The sequence below is a fragment of the Eriocheir sinensis genome, chromosome 15 (genome assembly GCF_024679095.1).
Source record: "Eriocheir sinensis breed Jianghai 21 chromosome 15, ASM2467909v1, whole genome shotgun sequence".
NCBI classification, from domain to species: Eukaryota; Metazoa; Arthropoda; class Malacostraca; order Decapoda; family Varunidae; genus Eriocheir; species Eriocheir sinensis.
This window is the reverse complement of record NC_066523.1, coordinates 17,795,316-17,817,602: the sequence shown is the minus strand read 5'-3', so window position 1 is coordinate 17,817,602 and position 22,287 is coordinate 17,795,316. Positions and strand designations below refer to the sequence as shown.

The 22,287-nt window shown below is 41.3% G+C and overlaps 2 protein-coding genes across 5 annotated transcripts in view; one reads left to right on the top strand and one right to left on the bottom strand.

Moving 5' to 3' along the window:
• LOC126998983 (prion-like-(Q/N-rich) domain-bearing protein 25) overlaps window positions 1-22,287 on the bottom strand; it is a 52,587-nt gene that overhangs the window by 25,271 nt on the left and 5,029 nt on the right. The window lies entirely within an intron of this gene.
• Window positions 3,436-21,926, top strand: LOC126998984 (failed axon connections homolog). 4 transcript variants are annotated; one of them, XM_050861290.1, is made up of 7 exons: window positions 3,436-3,591; window positions 9,267-9,414; window positions 9,620-9,752; window positions 16,673-16,869; window positions 17,064-17,272; window positions 19,765-19,881; window positions 21,515-21,926. In XM_050861290.1, coding segments are annotated over exons 1-7 (894 nt in total). In that variant the 5' UTR covers window positions 3,436-3,590; the 3' UTR covers window positions 21,604-21,926. The 4 variants fall into 4 exon arrangements, with proteins under 4 accessions (XP_050717247.1, XP_050717246.1, XP_050717248.1 ...); XM_050861289.1 differs by having other exon boundaries at window positions 3,462-3,629; XM_050861291.1 differs by lacking the exon at window positions 3,436-3,591 and adding an exon at window positions 6,759-7,365.

Below are 22,287 nucleotides of genomic sequence, written 5' to 3'. Positions count from 1 at the left end.
GCTAGCATTTACTTTTATATTTATTCTGTAGTCATGAAAGTTAAAAAGAGGTGTTTGTCGCAGGTAGGTCGTGGGGCAAGGCTATTAGGGTGGGCAGCTACGTTTGTGGGTTTAGTGGCTGTGCTCTCTATGCTCATAAAGGGGACCTGCGTCATGGCTCGCGCCGTCCAGCAAGTCACGAGTTCGTCCCTGTTGTACGATGTCCAGACAGACAGATCGGTGGAAATATGGCAAACGATAAGGAAGTTGGTGGATCATCTGTCCCGGGGGCCCAGGGGAACGCAGCAAATGGGGGCTACGCGCCTTTGGACGTCCCGGTCTAAGTACTACCCTTGCGTGTGCTGGCCTGCCACACACCCCTCACACCCACCCCACACTTCTTGCCTCTCCATGGCCACGCTGGATCCCAAGGCCCACCCGTGCACACCCTACCACCCAGCCACTAATGGTTGGGTGAAACGCCCCATGAGGGGCGTCCATCACTTCTCTGGCAATCAGAAGATTTACAGGTATACCGGGTTCTATGTTGATCTAGATTTGAACCAGGATGTTAACATAACTCTGAATCAATATGAAAACCACAACTGGCTGGACTGGAGCACGGAGGCTGTGGTTTTGGAGGTGGCCTTGCACGAACCTTACACAGCCTGCATCATGTACATGCAAATAGGCTTCGAACTCAACCCATCTAGGGTATGGAGGGGTACCACAACTATATGGGCCACTTGCGAGACCTGCATCATGGTTAACAACTGGATGAGTGCATTGCTGAAGCTAGCGCTGGCAATGCATATAGTGTCGATGATCCTTGAAATTTCGTGGAGCTGTCTAAATAGATTCTTTCTCAACACACTGCCTCGCTCCGTCCTCCGGTACCCCAGCAAGACGCTGCTCTTGAACCTTGTTGTACTTGGCATGTACTTGACTGTGGTGGTGACTGAAATTAATGTGCAAGACCATCTGAAACAAGTGTGGCAAGTCCCTCGAGAAGGGAAATCTGTGTTTCCAAACGAGATTGCAGAGGGCATCACAGGCGTTGCGGATACCTTTACATTATTACTGGTTGTCTTGGCTCTGCTTCTGGCAGCCCAGGTGTGTACGCGGACCATCTCAGAGTTGGCCTCCGTCATGGCGCGCTTGATCCGCCTGCTGGCTATCGTGGCTGTCATCATGGTCCCCTTCAGCGTGGCACTGAACCAACTTGGGCCCACGGTGAATATCCTGAGCAAGATGGAAGACTCCGTGCTGGCCGTGATAGCTGCCTTCCTAGGGGAGATTGACGTGGCGAAACTACTTGCTGCCACGCATATTACTGGGTTGGTGTTGTTCTTCCTGTTGTTTACGGTGTTCACCTTGTTACTATTCCCCTTCGTAGTAGAAGTGTTGACTTACCGACCACCACTTCAAGAGGAGACCCCGCGCTCGCCACAGGATCTGCTCCGCTTTAGCGAGCGCCTTGCCATGGTGCTGTCAGTCCACTTCATGCAGTGATTACTTTCATGTTTCCCAACTTCAATACAATTTTATTAAGTACATTATCGTGTATGGTATATATTAAAGTTTTGTTGCTTCAATAAAAGAAAAGTTGTACAGTATAGTAGGAACCTTTACAATGCTTACATTTAAGGACAGTGGCAAAAATAAGGGGGGAACGTGCCTACCCTCCTCCCTTTCATTTCTGGGCGCTACAGTATTTTGAATTACCTGATTAGCGTTTCTCAACCTGGGGCCATGGCTCCCAAGGGGGCACGACTGATCTTAGGGGCCATGATGGGCAGTGTTGAAGTGGGTTATGTGGTATGTTGAGGTGTATGAAATTAATTAACATTATTGTTATAGGATAATAAATATATAATTATATTTAGTATAGGGAGTACGGGCAACCACGGTTGGGCGTGGTTGAGCGTACGGGCAACCACGGTTGGGCGTACGGGCAACCGCGCTGGGGCGTACGGGCAACCGCGGTTGGGCGTACGGGCAACCACGGTTGGGCGTACAGGTAACCACGGTTGGGCGTACGCGCAACCACGGTTGGGCGAACGGGCAACCGCGGTTGGGCGTACGGGAAACCACGGTTAGGCGTACGAACAATCCCCGTTGGGCGTACGGGCAACCGCGGTTGGGCGTACGGGCAACCACGGTTGGGCATACGGGCAACCACGGTTGGGCGTACGAGCAATCACGGTTGGGCGTGCGGCAACCGCGGTTGGACGTACGGGCAATTACGATTGGGCGTACGGGCAACCGTGGTTGGGCGTACGGGGAACCGCGGTTGGGCGTAAGGGCAACCGCGGAAAGGCGTACGGGCAACCGCGGTTGGGTGTACGGGCAACCGCGGTTGGGTGTACGGGCAGCCGCGGTTGAACGTACGGGTAACCGCGGTGGGGCGTACGGCCAACTGCGGTTTGGTGTATAGGCAACCGCGACTGGGCGTACGGGCAACCGCAGTTGGGCGTACGGGCAACCGCGGTTGGAGTTGCCGGTTGCCCCTACCGCCATCGCGGTTAGAAGAAAAAGGCCCAATATGACACCAGCAGCTTTAGATTGGTGAGTTTGTTCTGAGGTTCTGTTGCCTTTAATTAAGCCTGGAAGCATTACCTGAAATAGGTCTGTATTCCTTCTTAACATTTGATTTTGCTTGGGTTTAGTGCAGTGATTCCTTAAGTTCCCTTGAGGCACATACACCCGCATTGCACCAGTGAAAGGTTTATGCTGGCTTCATCATGTAAATCTGATTTACAGTCTTATAGTAATGTACAGAAGGTGTGCCGTACCTTTTATTTATGAGGGATTTTCAGTTAAACATGAATGTATAATACTATAGCCAGCTTGCCATATTACTGAATCATCTATTATGAAGGATCTACAGATTTCTAAATTTTTTTGTTTGTTTTTTTGCATTCAGCTCGATTTCAAAAAAACATTGGTGGCAACACTGGTACCTGGCAACTCAGCGTCGCACGGAACGATGACTAACTCCGGTTATTTCTGCAATTTCTTTAGTTTGGTGCCCTACATCCTTCAGTCCAACGATCTTGGGAGATAATATCCAAGGGTAAATCTTTACCAGGCATATTATGGAATGGGACCACAAAGCATTATTGAGGGGTATAGACAACAGTCGCAAAACAGAGCGTGACCTTTGAGCACCGGCACTACTAGCCCCACCCACTGCTTGCCGGTGCTCGGCGACTCATTTTGGAGAGTATTAATATTCGCGATATCACCACAACAGATAACCTGTACCATTTTGTAAAATTGAATGCAAAATCCAAGAACGTCGGCACACCACCAAAGCTCCAGGCGACGATTAAGCAGTTCTGGGCTGAGATATTCCCTGAAACACTTGAAAAGTTTGCTTCTCACTTCCAAAACGGCTCAGCGACAAGAGACGTCGTGTCATATCAGAGAAATATTATTCGCGATATCAACCCGATAGAGAGCCTGTGGCATGTGATAAAACATAACTGAAGAGGCAAGGTTGTCGGCACCCTCTCGAAGCTCGAGGCGGCGACTTATCACTTGTGGGCACAAATATCGCTTGAAACACTCCAAAAGCTTGCCCTATCACTCTCAAAACGACTGAACGAAGTGAAGAGACGTCATGGATGGCCCACAAAATATTGAAGGTAAAAAAAATTGCATTAGTGTTGTATTAATTGAGGTTGAGTGGAGGTGTGTACGTAAAAATGTCACCTGGCCAAGACTTTTGACGAGTACTGTATATATATATATATATATATATATATATATATATATATATATATATATATATATATATATATATATATATATATATATATATATATATATATATATATATATATATATATATATATATATATATATATATATATATATATATATATATATATATATATATATATATATATATATATATATATATATATATATATATATATATATATATATATATATATATATATATATATATATATATATATATATATATATATATATATATATATATATATATATATATATATATATATATTTGTGTGCACTCGGGCTAGAACGAACGAAAAAGAAAAAGGTCTGGGTGGGGCAAAATGGCAAGTGCCAGAACCAAATTGTATTTTCTCCATAGGTTGTTATTCCTATGGCGCGGCCGTTGCTCAGAACCAATTAACCGCGCCATACACGACTTGACTGTATATATATATATATATATATATATATATATATATATATATATATATATATATATATATATATATATATATATATATATATATATATATATATATATATATATATATATATATATATATATATTCCAATTCCACTTCTGATCGCCTTCCTATTGTTTATATAACTGAAGAAGGATTTCGGATTATTTTTACAGGTGGCTTCAATGTTTTCTTCACATCTACGCTTTGCCTGACATCCTAATCGTTTTACTCGCCGCCTGACCTCATGATAAAGTCTACTGTTTTCGGGCGTGCTTTGTTCTTTCTTTAGCCTGTAAAGCAATTTTCTCAATCGAGTGCTTAATTTCCCTATTAAACCAAGGTGGGCTTTTATTAGTGATCGAGAGATTTACATAGATTTACATAGAAAATCAGACCACACAGACCCCATGGTCCAGACTTGGTGGTCTGTCCTTAAACCTAAGTGATTTTACATTAATCAGAAGACTCCAAAACGTTGCACTTCTACTCTAGTTGATATTAAGTTGAAGGAAGTGGCGGTCGAGCTTATTTTTGAAGGAGTCAATCGTGTTACACTGGACCACTGATGGTGGGAGCTTATTCCATTCTCGCACTACAACGTTGGTGAAGAAAAATTTGGTGCAGTCTGAATTTACTTGTCTACATCTGAGTTTTACGCCATTGTTCCTCGTGCGCAAAGTGTCATCGATCATAAACAATGTTGATCTGTCTACATTCGTGAAACCATTAAGTATTTTAAAACATTCGATCAATTTTCCTCGGAGGCGACGTTTCTCAAGAGAGAACATGTTAAGGGTAGAAAGCCTTTCTTCGTAGGATTTGTTGCGCAAGGAAGGGATAATTTTCGTTGCCCGACGCTGAACACCTTCTAATTTAGCAATATCCTTTGCATGGTGGGGAGACCAAAACTGTACCGCATATTCCAAGTGGGATCTGACTAAACTGTTGTAGAGCGGGAGTATTACATCTTTATTCTTAAATAAAAAGTTTCTTTTAATGAAGCCCAACATTCTGTTCGCTTTATTTGCTGCATCGATGCATTGCTGTGAGAATTTGAGGTTTGACGCTATTTTGACCCCCAAGTCCTTGACGCATTGAACGCTTTTGAGTTTAACGCCGCGCATTTCGTAATCAAACTTCTTATTCCTCGTTCCAACTTGAAGGACCTGGCACTTGTCTACGTTAAAGGGCATCTCCCATCTATCCGACCAAGCTGAAATTTTGTGCAAATCCTCTTGGAGGCTTTGCCTGTCTTCGTCAGTGAGAACCGAGTTACCAATCTTTGTGTCGTCTGCAATTTACTAATGCGGTTATTGAGTCCAACATCCACGTCGTTGATGTAAATAATGAAGAGCACTGGGCCAAGAACCGAGCCCTGAGGGACGCCACTAGTGACCGGCGCCCACTATGAGTTAAATCCGTCAATCACTACTCTTTGTTTTCTGTTGCTCAACCAATTCGCGATCCATTGGTTTACTTGACCGTCAATACCTATTTGCTTTAATTTGTAAAGTAATTTATGATGCGGGACTTTATCAAACGCTTTCTGGAAATCAAGATAGACTACGTCCAGTGATTTGGTTACGTCATAAACAGTGAAGAGGTCGTTATAAAAGGTTAATAGATTTGATAGGCAGGATCTTTTGTTTCGGAAGCCATGTTGTGAGTCCCCAATTAATGAGTGGCTTTCAAGGTAACTCACAATTTTGTCTCTAATTATGCCCTCAAGTAGCTTACCTACAACCGAAGTTAGACTAATGGGCCTGTAATTACCTGGTACTTTTTTGTCTCCTTTCTTAAAAATCGGTGTCACGTTAGCCTTTTTCCAATCTGAAGGGACAATGCCTTGTCGCAAGGACATATTGAATACGGTTGTGAGGGAGGAGAGTATTTCGCACTTTGTTTCTTTCAGCAGAGTTGGATATACTTTATCAGGTCCAGGACTTTTATTTGTTTTAAGTGATTTGAGGGCTTTAAGGACTTCATCGGGTTTTATTTCAAAGTTAGACAATGCATGCTCGGGATTTACATTAGTACTGGTGTTGGTGGTGGTGGTGGGAGGACTGTTATTATTAAACACCGAGGAAAAGCAATTATTTAATAGGTTTGCAACGTGTTGGCTGTCAGTCACTAGTGCATCGTCGCTGTTTGTTAAAGGGAGAGAGATCCATATCACCGAGATATCTACTCAGGCACTCAGTCTCAGCGTGTGAGGAAAAAATGAATCGAGGGACAGCAAGAGCGACTGGTCAGTATCAGTACCGCTACCGAGCAGTCTGGTACTGGTACCGTACCATTGAACCGGTACCGTTGGTATCGGTATTGGTTACTGCCCATTTGATCTTGATCTTGATCTTGATGTCACAGGTGGCTCGGGATTTCTCCCCTTGTAGCGGCAGCTCCTGTGAAGAGAAAACAAAAAAAAAAAACATGCGGGAAGTCAATGTTCTCGGGGCAAGATATCATTCCCTACATCTTTCACGCCACATGCCTTCCAAGAACTCTTTCACTGCCTCAATCACTCGTCCACTCGTCTCTCCACTGAGCCCCAGCAGCAGCACCAGTCCTCCCGTTTACTCCACGTCCCATCTCGCTCAAAAATACATGCATCATCTTCGTTCTCTCCCTGTCATACTTCTTACATTCCAGCACTACATGCTGCACAGTCTCGTCCACACCCCTATCACACATCTGGCACACTTTGCTGCGGGACTCAGACCATCTATAGTTCCTTGCATTCACATCCAGACACTGCGCTCTAGCACGGAAAAGATCACCTCCCAGGCTTCCCTCATACCACACCTCACACTTTGGGGCCTCTTTCTCCCTATACCAGTCGAGAGTTTCCTTTCTTTCCATCTCATTCTTCCACTTGCTCAATCCCTCATCTTTAACTGCCATATCTATCACATTCTTCCACTTTCTTACATCCCACTCAAACCCCTCTCCATTTCTGTTTGTTATTCTCCATTCAAACACATTCTGTCTATCTTCAAAGGGTCGGTACACCCACCTACTTAGCATAACATTCCTGTCTATCATTCGCCCACATTTATTCGCCCATTTGCCATCTCTTATACTCCACAAGTATACTTTCCTTGCTAATCTTGCATCCTCCATTTGTTCCAGTCTCACCCACCCTTACCGGTGACCATCATCAGCAATAACAACAGTCAGCCGATCTCATTTATCAAATTTTCGAAGAGACGTGAATACAGTGACGCTAACTAGCCCGGGAAATTTCTCACATGCTTTGTAGACCTCGTAATTATGGCTAGTTTAATGTGTGATGTCCTTGATCCATAACAAAATGAGTGTCGGCGCACCTCGGTACCCCCTGCAATGGGGATGTCTTACGGTGGCTTGCCGCTTGCATGCAGAGGCAAGCACTCTGCGGACACCCCCTCCCCTTGATGGGGCTACACTGCTATCTATTGGAAAGTCATTCACTCGATCCGATCTTTTAATCATGCACCATTTGGGTATTATTCAAGTGTTTGCCCATACTCACCCCTCGCAACCAAAATTGGCTAGGGGGCCTTTGAGACTGCGGGGAATGCGGCGATAAATATAATATGCGTCGCAAACACATAGTTTTTGAGTTATGGGGGGTTGAAAAATACCCTTGAGGTAGGGAAATTGGTTAAGATATGTTTTATTAACGTGCTAGTATTTCATTACCTACCATATGACTTATGACCTTATTACCTACCTTAATACTAGCTCTTCATATATCTTTCCAACAAACGCTCAACAATCATGGAAACGCTTCTTAAATCAAATTCAATTACTATTTTTTTATTGTTGAAAATAGGAAATAATTATGTCTACCACTGGCTAGGCGCGCCATGGCTGTATACGCACTCAAAGGCTGCGTAAGGTAAGTCTCACGGTTTTGTTAGGTTAGGTTAGCTTAGCTTAGCTTAGGTTTGGTTACGTTACATTACGATAGGTTTGTTTAGCTTTGGTTAGGTTAGGTTAGGTTTGGTTATGCTAGGTTAGGTTAGGTTTGGTTAGGTTAGGTTAGCTTAGCTTAGGTTTGGTTATAATTGCACTGGTGGCAAGAACATTTTACTTCTGGGTGTATATTGATGTATTTTTAAATGGAGATTTTTTTTCTAATTGGAAATCTGTTATATATATAGTGAAATGATTATATCAAAATAGTAACATTTTTATATAGATATCTTAAAATGGTTTTAATACAAGATAGTCAACATATTGAAGTGTTCATATATGAATTTTTATGCAGATATATTATTTTTTGTGGGATCAGGAAGGTTTTTCGTCGCGGCTCGTGAAATGAGTCATTCGGCGAATGTTCGTCGCGATTTCCGGTCGAGCTCGAGCAAAAACTACTGAAGCTAGGAAGCCGTGCATGGTGGCAAATGAAAGCTCTTTTAATACAGATTAATGATCAGAAAAGAAAAATTGTAAAACATTAAATAAATAAAAAAGTTATAAAAAAATATCTAAGACGTATCCAAATCACGGCAAAAGGGCTGAAAAACAGGCTATTTTGTGACAGCTCGACGATGAACTTAGAATCGAGCTATCGAAACATCCTTTGAGTTGGTCAAACTACATTGTAAAGAGGGGCTATGCCAAATTACAGCCTTCTAGAGGCAATAGCAAGGGCACACTAGACAAAAACGGTAAAATGCTTGGAGTTCGTCAAAATCGCTCTCGACAAGGTTAATGTTTTGAGCTCCAGCAACGAAACTACTGGGAGTAAGGAAATGTTATGTTATGCACCAGTTTGGAAAGCACATTGGCAAGGTTAAATCATTCGTTAAATAAGTTTTTTGAAATTCTCAAAACATAAGTGGGTTTCAAGGTTGGGAACTCAAAAATATGCTTTTTTTCTAGTCGTTTTTTGCAAATTTATTCAATTTTCGACCCTTTCAAGTCGGTTTTCGAGCCCAGTCACTATTTATAAAATATAATCCTTGCATTTTGCCGTCAATTGATACCAGTAACTTTTCTGTAGCCCCAGAAATAATGAAGAGCACCAAGAGAGAGAGAGATTGTTTATTGTTTGATATCTAAATTTCATCCATTTTCCTTGAACAGTGATGGATATAAAGTTTAGCATGCAGGCAGTGGCAGAAGTGCTGTGGCCTGAAACATGGCAAGGACGGGCTTGTACCTTGGCAGCTGGAGTGTTTGCACTAATTGTGACAAAGAAGGTACTTAAAGGTGCCAAGGCACGACGACTTAGGTATGTAAAACCATATAAATGAGACTTACCTATGGAGCAACAATAAAGAAGTGTTTCATAGAAAAAAAGTGTGAATACTGCCATAAGTTTTGAGCTAGAACAAATAGAAGCTTAAGCTGATTAAGATGTAGTTGTCATGTATCAACATTGGTAAATAAATGTCTTTGTGCCACATCTACAGTGAGTGACAGCATTGATCTTGCAGGAAGGAGTGGGACAGTGTGGGACAGGATGTGGTGCTTCTTCACCAGTTTCAAAGAGGCAAATTTTGTCCTAACCTCAGTCCCTTTGCCCTGAAGGTGGAGGTCTTCCTCCGGCTGGCCAATATTCAATACAAGGTAAGAACAACACTTGAAAGGATGCTGTCTTTCTTCTTCTTTTTTTTTTTTTTTTTTTCAGGTGAAAAGCTTATGTCATCATCATCATTTCATCGACGCCTGCTCCTAGGAGCTCCCACCAGGGGATGGCCACGGCAGAAGAGCTTCCAACTTTCTCTATCTCTAGACACTCCCTCCTTGCCTGCTCAAAGTTTCTCAAAGATCTTTCCCCCTCTCCCCAACGTACTCTTGCACCCTATCCCTCCATTTCACTGGAGGTCGTCCTCTAGCATTCCCTCTATCTCACTCACATACACCCTTCTGGTCATCTTACTCTCCTCCATTCGCTCCATGTGGACAAACCACTTTAACCCGTAAGCTGCGGGACTGAGATTCTGAGTGCGTCGCCTAGTGCGGCTATATCAGCGAGAGATTGACCTTCAATAAATGATATCTAAGTTACATCAACGTGTCATAAATATTACAATACACATATCTGTAGCTCGAAATGTGTTGTATCCTGCATATTTCTTAGATTTTTCTATCACAAAAATGTTTTTCTGGCAGTATCTGAAGCCGCGGCGGAAACTTTTTGGCGCCTGTTTGAAAAGCCCGCTTCCAGAAGGCTTACAGCAGCTTACCGCTCAGCCGCCCAGAAGGCGTACAGCAGTTTGCGGGTTAAGGTCTGTCGCTTCACTTCTTCCACCACTCCACACTTCTTCCCTTCACCCCTGTGACACATTCCAAAATGCTCGTACACACTTTCATTACTCATTCCATCCATTCTACTCACACCACAAGCACTCCTCAAATAACTCATTTCCACTGCCTGCACTCTAGACCTCTGACTTTCATTCCAGGCCCACGTTTCACTTGCATATGTGTTGCTTCCAACTCTGTTTTTAATAACTTACTATCAAGTGTAGCTTCATAGTAGTTATGGTTGTTATGGTGATGCAATACAAGGTTAAATTATGAGGTTTATTCACATTATGTTGGTGTATAATGGTAGCAAGCTTACTGAAGTTAAGCAACAATATTATTTACAATTCATTATTCTGTTGGTAATGGTAGGGAGCTGACTGAAGTTAATTAACTTCATTACTATAGCTTACTGAAGTTAAGTATCAATCCTAATTAATAATTATCACTCATCACTCCTATTCACCTTAAAGGGCTCACTCATCTCTTCAGACTAGTACAACTACATTAAAGATGTGATACACTGGCCATAGCCTAAACACTTAACCGTTGCTAAATAACAGCTACCCTAATCAGGGTTCAATGATACATGATTATTACTGAAAATATTTCCTACCACCGATATGTGTTCACAGGGTTGATCATGGAAGCACGGTAGTCATGGGGGTTCAGGACACCAAGGAGGTGGTCATGAGTCCCCACAAGCATTGGATTAAACAAATGACACTAACAAGAAAAAGTATCCTTTTCTATTACTGAATTAATCATGGGATGAGACATTCATGCTCCTAAAATACCAGAGGATGGGCATGGAAGCCCAACAAGGGGAACTTTACATACTAACACAACAAGGGGGTAACCGCCCAGTCAGTAGGGAACCTGTCGGGAGGAGAGGCGAGGCTTGACTGAATTAACCGTTATAGGTATAATAATAACATTGTAACACACTAAATAATCACTGTCCGTTGGAATTAACTTCACGTACCTGTCGGGAGGAGAGGCGAGGCTTGACTGAATATGCAGCTCTCAGCGCCTTCCCTAACTCGACTCCTCCTCCCCCCGGAGGAGTGGCGTGGCTGCCGGCTAACTAGTACCGAACGGTGGTTGTAGTTACAGATACTTGGCCTGTTCCGCTAACTCAGAAGTTCAGAGACAGCTGTTCCTCTCTCCCACGTGACTTAGGTGAAAAGTTCCTCCTCGTTGTTCCCCGTAAAAGAAAACCTAACTTAACCATCCTCGGCACCTTCACTATGAGTCAGACCCACGCGATGCTGACCCGTCACTGGTTCGTCTGTCTGTCTGAATGTCTGCCCTGCCGCACCATCACCTAATTCACAAGCAATACATCGGTTATTACAGGTTATCGATGTTCTCAGTTTTCCCCGCATTACACACGTGAGGGTTGGTACTATTATTGTATTTCTCAAATCCCCCTTTACCTCCATGCTCACACTTCTGCCATTCATGATTCATCCCAAAGACTCTACCACCCTTCTTCCTTGCAATGCCCTTTCTCTTATCTCTCCCTCCATACCACCATGCTTACACATAACTGATCCAAGGTATTTAAACTCATTGACCTCCTCCATTTCTTCACCATTCAAAATTATTTTGCATTCTTATTCACATTCAATTCCCACTCTATATAGGCATACAAAATCTACAACCTCACTTCTACTTCGCTCACAAACCATCACTTTACTTTTGTTGACATTTACTTTCAGCTTTCTCCTATTACAGACACTATCAAAAACACTGACCAAATTTTGTAGGTCACTTTCATTTTCTGCAATGAGCACCGTGTCATCAGCAAACTGTATCGAATTCAGTACCCACTTACTTCCCTCATCGAACAGTCTTACTCCAACTTCTCCAACTTAGCCCTTCATTTCTCTAATGACGCCATCCATATAAATATTGAATAACCATGGTGACATGATGCACCCTCGTCTTAAGCCCACTTTTATCTCAAAAGGTTCACTTGTTTCTCCAGTAATTTTGACACATGCAGATGCATCCTCATAGAAAGATTTTATTGCACTAAGCAGTTTTCCTCCCACACCATAAATCTTTAAAACATCCCACAATGCAATCCAATCGACTCTGTCATAAGCTTTTTCCAAATCCATGAAGGCAGCATATAGTTTCTTTCCTTTTGCTATTATTTTTTCTAGTACCATCCTGAAGGCAAATATCTGATCCACACATCCCCTTCCCTTCCTGAAGCCTCCTTGCTCTTCACTGATTTTCTCTTCTGTAAGTCTTTGCACCCTCTCTATTATGACTTTTCCATATACCTTTCCGGGTATACTCAGGAGACTTATACCTCTATAGCTCCCACATTCCCCTCTCCTGCCCTTCCCCTTGTAAACTGGGACAATGGTGGCTTTTGTCCAGTCTGCTGGCACCCCCCCCCCCCCCTCTCCCATGCTACTTCACATATCTTGACGATCCATTTCACGACTTCATCTCCTCCACACTTCAACATTTCTGCTGTGATTCCATCAATTCCTGCTGCCTTTCCATTTTTTAATCTTTTTATTGCCTGATTTACTTCTTCATATGTTATACTTCTTTCTTTATATACTTCTCCTCTACCTCTACTCAAAACTGCTGCTGTTACAGCTGCTGGACGTCCACCCTCAAAATTCATTAAGTTTTTGAAATATTCTCTCCATCTCTCTTTCACAGCTTCCCTGTCTTTCAACATCTTTCCATTCTCATCCATAACTTCATTTATTTTACCTGAGGAGATATTTTCTGCATTTCTTTCGTTTTTTACTTCTTTCCAATATGATTTCCTGTTCCCTTTATATTTTTCACTTAGTCTTTTTCCAAAGTCTTCATCAACTCTCTTCTTACTTTCTTTTATTGCTTGTTTTAATTTCATTTTGCATTCTCTATATTTCTTTTTCCTTTCCCTTTTTACTTGTTCAGACACATTTCTTTCTTGAGTTTTCTTAAAAAGTTCCCTTTTCTCTTTTACTATCCTCCTTATCTCTTCTGTCCACCATGAATTTCCTTTTCTTTTTCCATCTCTCACCACTTTCATCTCTAACACTTTTTTTGTTGTAGTTACCATTATTTCTTTAAATGTTCCAAAAACTTTTTCAATATTTGTATTATCTTTTACACGTTCCCATTTTTCACTTAAAGCCTCTGCCATTTCACGGTTATACTCATCTTTTATTTCTTTTTCCTGTAACTTTTCTATCTTCAGTATTTCCTTTTTTACTTCACCTTTCTTTTCAAACACCCACTTTTCTTTCATCTTTACCTTTGCCAGCACTGCAAGATAGTCAGATCCATCGAACATTCCTCTTACTACCTTTGCGTCACAAATTTCTTTTCTAAGCCTCATGTGCATCAGCAAAGCAAGGTAAGGAGCCTAAATTTGTCAGAAAGACTCAACTAGTGTCTGAAAAGAGAGTTGATGCAAACCCATTGTGTCCTTTGTTGTCCATAGATAGTATCTCATGGTATAGTGGAGAACCACTAGGCCTGGGGACACAAGAAAGATCAGTATTCTGAAGGCTAACGGTGGACCAGACATGTATTTCCCATAAAGTAAAAGAAGATCACTGCCTCAACAATTCTTGCAACATGAGCAGTTAGCTGTGGAGGGCTGGGAATAATACCTAAAGCTCTGGAGGTGCAACCAGGCCTTGAGAAGGGTCTTGGTTGAAAGAAGGGAAAAGCTGTTGATGGAGTCCAATCTTTTCCAGTCCTCCATGAATCCTGCTGATTTGAAGGAGGCCCTGGTGATGCACAGTGGGAAATGGATAGAGGAGTGGAATGTAAACAGATCTTTCTCCTAAATGCCCCACCACTCTGTAGGAAGACAAGCCTGTTAATGTTCATTTGATTAGTGTTCCCATGAAATGTCATTGGGAATCTACCCAGCAGTTAACAGGCCCCTGAGCATGACCTGCCAAACATCTGTGGACTGCACTAGGATTAGATATTCTCTATGAGAGACAGAAGGGCCTTCAAGCAAGGGGAGCCCTGATGGGAAATGTACCAGTGGTGGGCACCGATCACTTTTTTGCTGTTCCAATCCCTGATCATCCGATCACTTTGGGTAACTGATCCGATTCCGATCATCCAATCATTTTTCAAGTACTGCTGTTCCGATCACTTCATTTCGATCATCCGATCATTAAAACTTATATTATATTATAATTTTTTTAAAATAATACTTATAAGAATCACCTATTTTAGGCATTCTTTAAGTAATAATTTCAAATAAGTAATAACTTAATTATTGGCTTATAAATATCTTTATTTTTTCTCTTTCTTATGGTATATAGGACATGGTAGAGAAAAAAAGTTATCTTAACTTCTTATTTTAGGCATTTATTTAAGGCTACCCTTTTACTCAGTTTATGAAAGTATGAAAAAGGAATTATGGTCACTATTGTAACTATTGTTGGAATTTAATTAGATTTTTTACAAGTATTTGTCAATTTTTTTATGTTTTATCATCGATATTTAGGGAATATTTTTTTACCATTGTATAAAAACAAACAAGTTTTTGAATAAAAGAAATTGGTCCATAAAAAAGGGAGTTACAAGAAGAACATAAGCAATAAGGTTTTGATTATAACCGAGTCGGGTAGGACACGTAGGAATTGGTTTAAATTGGATAAGTTCAGGTTCAACAAAGACATAGGCAAGAATTGGTTTACCAACAGAGTGGTGGATGAGTGCAACTGACTTAGCAGTCATGTGGTGAACGCCAACACGATAGATACATTTAAGAAGAGGTTAGATAAGTTCTTAGATGGGAGGGGTATGGGGCATCGGTTTGGTGCCGTGGTCTAGGCGGCATGTTGCGCTATCTCACTAGACCTCCTTCCTCCTCCTCCTCCTCTTGTTGCGGGGGGGAGCCCGACGGGTTGGGGGGGGTTCGAAGGGAGGCAAGGAACTGCCGCTGCCGCCATTAGAGGGTGGTAACACTGCAGCAGAAAATGCATAACTGGCAACTGAGGCAGGCGACTCGGTTACCAGAGTGAGCAGAAAGTCCTCCATTGCAGCCCACACCACATTGTCATGGCGTCGTGTGACAGGTCCCGCCCAGCAAATAAAGCGACTTTGCGCCTGCCATTTCGTTTACGATACCTTACCAGGATTAAATAAATTAAAGATCAATAATTATTGTTTAATATTATAAATAAAGACGCTTATTGAAGTAACTATTTAGCAACGTGTATAAAAATAATTGTAAAAAGTGAGTCGTGAGGTTTTCAAAATGTCCGCAGTCAGTTGTTGCCATGACAACGTTGACCAAGTTTTTTTAATGTGATCGGTGATCGGAAGTTAGTTTGTGAAGCTCCGATCTCCACAGTCCGATTACCTTTTACAAAGATGATCCAATTTTTGCATTCCGATCACCAATTGCTGTTCCGATCAGATCGGAAGATCGGACGATCTGACTGATAATCGGAAGTGCCCAGCTCTGAAATGTACTATAATGCACCATCATGGTGTCATCCATCTCAAGACATACTGATATTTGTTAGAGTTCTGGTAAGAGAGAAGAGAATAGACCATCAACCCTCACATTGGTGTGGAAGAGCCTCTGGTTTTCTAATGACCCATCTGCCTGCTGATGGTCTTTGGAGGGGTGGTGGACAAACTCACATTATAGACATCCGAGGTGGTTGAGGCGGTGGTTTCTAAATAATATGCTACATTTTTCTTGTTTGTTTGTGCCTTGCATTTTGAAAGTTTTGAGCGTGATATTGGAAATGGGATCTGAACCCCAAATCAATCCACATATAATTAAAACTACCATATTAGAAAATCTGTTAAGTTGTGAATTGCCATTACTATATGGAGATCTGGTCTGAAGCACTGAGGGCATTTCTAACCAAAGCAGCCTGAGTGTCAGGTACATGGGTTGCCCAGCATCTAAGGCCAATTACTAATTCACACAAGAAATTCAGTGATGTATCAAGATGAACTGAGTAAACCAGACAGGGAGTCAGATATGTGAAAATTTTGAAAGGGATGATGAAGTAGCACCCTCAGAGGTATGTGATGTCTACTGGTGATTGTGAGGGCCATAGAATGTCAGTAAATGTTTTTTACAAAATTGGTAAACTACAGGTTTATCAAAGCAGAGCAAACCATTGAAAAGTATTACTTTTTATATACTTTTTTCCCTGTCATTAGTGCTTTGATTATCCACATTTTCTGTATGGTATTTTCATGTACGTATGTATAATTTTTTACAGGTAGATGAGAAATCCCCATTTGGGCCAAAAAGAAAGTGTCCATGGATCACCATCAATGGGGAGGATATTGCTGATTCTGAGTTTATACTAGAGGACCTGACGCAGCGCTTCAATGTTCAGATGGATAGCCAGCTGGAGGATCGTGAGGCAGCAGTCTTAGAGGCTGCCAGGGTATTAGCAGATGAACATCTTTTCTGGTATGCCTGAAACATTTTTCATTTTTGGACTAAGTTGATGCTGCCTTACATGTTTTTGTGAAACAATGTAATTTCATTTGCACAGTATAACAAGCATATGTAAAGAAAAGACTACCATCATCGTATAAGTTTCTTGAAAGGCCTCATGCTAAAAAAGAGAGATGAAATATTTAAAGCATTAATTTATTGTGCAGGTGTGTCATCATTTGGCGATACTGGCTAGATGGGTGCATCACATTTCTTAAGACCCAAACGTACAGCAAGGTGATGAATTGGATATTCACACTGTTTATGAAAAATGGAATAAGGAAGCGTGCCAAGGAGCAAGGCATGGGACGTCACTCCCCAGAAGATATATATCAGATTTGTAAGAAAGATTGTGCCACCCTGGCTGGCATCTTGGGTAAGATTTTTTTTTCATATTTGTAAATGTAGTATGTAACCTAAGTTGTTGCAATATTAGACTAGTCATTATTATTACTAAAACCTCCTATAGATAAATAGCTCATTAGAATAAAAGAATATTAATTAGTTTTCTCCTTTCGTATCCCATTATGCCACCATCAGTGAACTGTGTTTTGAAGTGTTCTTGATCACGGCACATAAATTTTCTATTTCATCTACTTTCTTAAATTACCTTATTTCCAGCCATATAAGATGCAATTTTTATTTAAAAAAAAGATGATTAAAAAAATCACCCTGTATCTTATACCCCGATGATTAGGTTTTGGTAGGCCTAGGAGTTATTGTTACTGGTACAAAACCAATACCCAAAATACCTCCATTTGACACAGTAGTTACCAGATTTCCCCAAAATGAAATATCCATATTTTAAGGTGTATAATGCACACTTTTTCACCCAGAAAATGCCTAAAAGTTACCCCTGTGCGGTATATGCCGAAAGTACAAATTTTTATTAATTTAAATAATGAATAGTGTGGTGCAACGGAAAAGGAAAGAGTGAATAAGCAGAAGAGAGGAGGAGGACATGTGAAGCGATAAAACCGTACAGGTCACAAGAAGAAGACGAATGTTAGAATGAATTCATTAAAGCAATAATTTTTCTGGAACAGATTGGTGTCACTTAGCGAAGCCCTACCATATTATATTTAAATGTGACTGAAAATGACTAATGGATGCCTGAAATATGATTTTTAAGAGGAAAGTGCTGTAGGATCTTTTCTTTATCAATGCCTGCATCTGCCATCAATACATACCCTCTCAGGTCTTGGCAGTGCAAATAGTTCCCTTGCTAAAGAGCAAGATTAAAAACCCTGCTCTATCTGGCATGCTGTAGGCCCATTGCCATTGCGACTGCCTTGTCAAAAGTGATTGAGAAAGCAGTGCTGCACTGCCTAGAGGCCTACCTGAACACGCTGGACAATCAGTTTAGTTACAAGAAAGGGCACGGCACCGAGATGTGTGTGTGGACGTTGAAGAATATCATTGAGTACTACACTTCCAGGGGCTCACCTGTCTACCTTTGCTTCCTTGATGCCAGCAAGGCCTTTGACAGAGTGAACTACTGGAAGCTGTGTATTAAACTGCTTGTAAGGGGAACTCCTGGGTACATTGTCAAGCTCCTAATGTACTGGTACACTACCCAGGAATTTGCTGTAAAATGGGGGGCTTCCACTTCGCTGCCATTTAAGACAGCCAATGGTATTCACCAGGGAGGAATCCCGTCTCCCTACCTGTACAACGTCTACATGGATGATCTCACTGCCACTCTGCGTGACACAGGCACAGGCTGCCACTTACATGATAGGTGCATCAACTCGCTGAGTTATGCTGATGACATGGTACTGATGGCACCCACAGTGGAGGCTCTGCAGGACCATATTGGAGTGTGTCGCTCTGCAGGACCTTATTGGAGTGTCAGGCGTATGCTGCCATGCACGATATTGTCTACAGCATTACCAAGACAGAGTGCATGGTAGTGCCGCCACCACACTCCAGGGTAGCCTACCAGACATCAGCGTGGCTAAGTGGGAGTGCAGTTGCATTTGTGGATAGATTCACATACCTGGGCCATGTCATCAACAGGGAATGGACCGATGATGATGACATCAAGAAGCAGACCACCAAGCTCACAGTCATCAGCAACATGCTGCTGAGGAAATTCTCCTTCTGCAACATGGAGGTGAAGTTGGAGTTATTCAGGAGCCACTGCTACTCTCTACTGCAACTCGTTTATAGGGCTGCCTCCATGAACCGTCTTAGGGTCTGTCATTACAACATCCTCAAGCGGCTTCTGGGGCGTCCTAGATGGACTAGCTCATCCTTGGCCTTTACCTAGCACGGGATGAACTGTCTGGCTGTGCTGCGTCGCCACGCCGTGTACAGTATGAGGAGTAGAGTGGAACAATCTGGGAACTCCATCATCACCTCCGTCAGACAGAGCTCGGCGTATGTATGTGGATCTATGCGGCAGGAGTGGCTGGGCTTTCTGTACATGTAGATTGTGCATAAGTGTGCCGTGCACACACATATATAATCATTCAGCTGTCTTCTATTTGAGTGTATAATTATATATCTCGATTTTGTTCTCTTTCGTTTACTTGTCCTGTTCTTTATATATGCCGATGTGTGAAATAAAATTATTATTATTAGTTTACTGGTACAATCTTAACTATATCTGAAGCTAACTTTCACATTTCAAAAGACAAAACATATTGAATGCCATCCGGTCAGGTAATGAGAAAGTGATTCCTGTTTTTATACGTGAGCATCAAAAAATTTAACCAATAGTAAATTATATGGTGCATATAGTTGCCAAATACCACCAGATGATATTCTCAGGATCAAAGAATCTGATGAAATGATACAACACTTCACCCTGCAACTGTGCATGTCACCTAAATTACTGAAAAATATCTGCTCTGCCCCCATCAGGTAACAAGTTGTTTTTTGGAGGAGAGGAACCATGCCGAGCAGACTGTGCAGTGTTTGGTCAGTTGTCGCAGCTCATGTGGAATGCTCCGAATACCAGATATGAAGCCCTGGTCACTGGTTAGCTTCACTGTCTCTTCTTTCATAATTATATTAAATCAGATTTCAGACTATTTTCATGCACATTATGTTTTCTTATTTGCACACCTCCCATAAATTAAGCAAGCCTACACTGGGACAATAATGGCATTCTACCATATAAGAGGTGCAACCCAGAAGTTTCCAAAATTAAAACGGTGTACAGAAACTTGTATTACGAACTTGAGGCCCTAGATACCTCTGCATATATCCATCATAGGGACCAGGCTTAAAGCTATTGTTTCATCACTGTCTCTTAATCTCAGTTCTCACCATACTAATCAATGATGTGATTTATTGTGCAGGGATGAAAGATGCCGTCTAGTCAGTTTCTTTTAGCAAATATGAAAATTAAACTTCTTCCACTAACTTTGTGAGACACAATTCAAATTTACCAGGAGGAAGGTGTCTGGAGTTCTTACATATTCTTGTAGGTGACTCCCACTTAATAAGCTAAAACTCTATAACTAGTTAGGACCTATCTGGACTATGCCACTAATTTTTGGCTTCCACAATAAAAAAAAAGTTATATAGTCATCAGAGTCTATACAGAGAGACATGACTAAGTATTTATGGGATAAGAAACTCATCATACAAAATGTTAAAACTAGTACATCTTAATTTGCATTATTTGGATCAGCATAGATAGTGGGATGACCTATAAGTTTTTTTTTAAATGGATAAAAGGGAGTAACAAAGGTGATATACTGAAAGGGATTAGGACCCCATGACCCCAAATCATATAGATTCAGATTCAAGAAGGCAAGAATGGTCCCACTTCTGGTTATTATAATAGTTATGTAAATTTAGATTCAAATAGGGAGATAGGCAAGAATTGATGCACAAGTAAATTAGATAAATGAGTGGAACAAAAATAGCAACCATGTGGCTTCTACTCCGCGGGCCCGGGTTTGAATCCTGGCCCGGGCAGTCGGCGTGCAGCTCACCCAGCTGTTCATCCTCCCTTTCGGGCTGGTCGATAAATGGGTACCTGGGGAAACCTGGGGAAGGTAAACTGTGGTAACCCGGATGTCACCCTGGCCATGTGTCCCGGGGTAATGGGTTCCCTCCCACCACAGGCTCAAGGGCCAATGTTATGGAGATGAGCAGCAAGGCCATGCGCTGCTACAGCGTATCCCCCAACTTTACCTTTACCTTTGAACAGAGAGATGTCAGATAGTAACTACAGATAGTAACTACACAATAGGTATTCAGGTGCATTGTGTAGACTGAGGAGCTTGTTGCAGACCTTATTTCCTTGATTAATGCAATACTATCTGTCTGTCATATCATAATGGTCCATATTTTCATTTTGTCAACTGAATCAACATACTTAAGCTCTTTGAACTCAGCCATTATATTTTTCCTTTAACTTTATCAAAACTTGCCTCTAACAATCAGTAAATCAATTCCAAATTTATTCCACTGTCAGGGAATTATTACCGTACTTTCATTAATTTTGCCATTAGTTTTAGTGTTCAAATGTTTGTGTACTAATATTAAATGCATTTTATTTTTTCAATAAGTGTAGGCCTAAATATCATGAGACAAGATACACGTTTCTTTGTGTTGTAATTAAATTGTCCAGCTGAAAGAGAAAATTTCATGTTTGCAGAAGTGTATCCAAATCTATCCAGCTATTGTCTCAGGATGAAGGAGAAGGTTTTTCCTGACTGGAATGATCTGCTTGTGGGTTCTGAATGAACTAAAGAAGCATGCAGGCTACACAGGGACTAACCAAACTTTAATTGTGAAAAATATTTATATTTTGCACTCTGAAGTGTGAAGTGAGCGTGAAAGCAGAATAATTTTTTAACATGAAAACCAGTATGATTGATAAATCTTGTATAACTTTTAGTAATGATACAGTTTGCATTAGCTATATTGTAATAATTATTGTATATGATTTGGATTGAAAAAATAACTAAATTTTTCTTTCTATCCCTGAGACATAGTACTGTACTCCATCATATGTGGCAACTACATGGTGTATATATTATCTTTATTACATATGTTTGAATTGGAAATTGGGTCTTTACATGTACCTACCTTAATTTTAAGCACTTGTCAAAAGGGTTTGATGTTTTCTCCAACTTTCTGCACATCTTCTGCAGAAAGTTCCAACACTTTAACTAGAGTTGAAATGCAAAGTTTTGGAGTCATTTAATTAATGTAGAATCACTTAGGTTTAAGGCCAGACCACCTAATCTGGACCATGGGGTCTGTGTGGTCTGATTTTCTGTGCAAATTTATGTAAATTTCTGATCCAGCATCTGATTTCTTAAAGGTGATGTGGTTTCCTTTTATCAAAATAGATTTGTTAACATCAAAACTTAGTTAAGTACTGTAACATGAAGACAAAGTTTCAGTAACCAAGACTGATCACTT

What these genes read in the sequence shown, in the direction of transcription:
- LOC126998984 (XM_050861289.1), top strand. Translation starts at nt 3,605, where the DNA reads ATGGATGGCCCACAAAATATTGAAG. An exon ending in TGGCCCACAAAATATTGAAG is followed by an intron (nt 3,630 to 9,266) that starts GTAAAAAAAATT and finishes TTCCTTGAACAG; the next exon opens with TGATGGATATAAAGTTTAGC. An exon ending in CACCCTGGCTGGCATCTTGG is followed by an intron (nt 17,273 to 19,764) that starts GTAAGATTTTTT and finishes TGCCCCCATCAG; the next exon opens with GTAACAAGTTGTTTTTTGGA.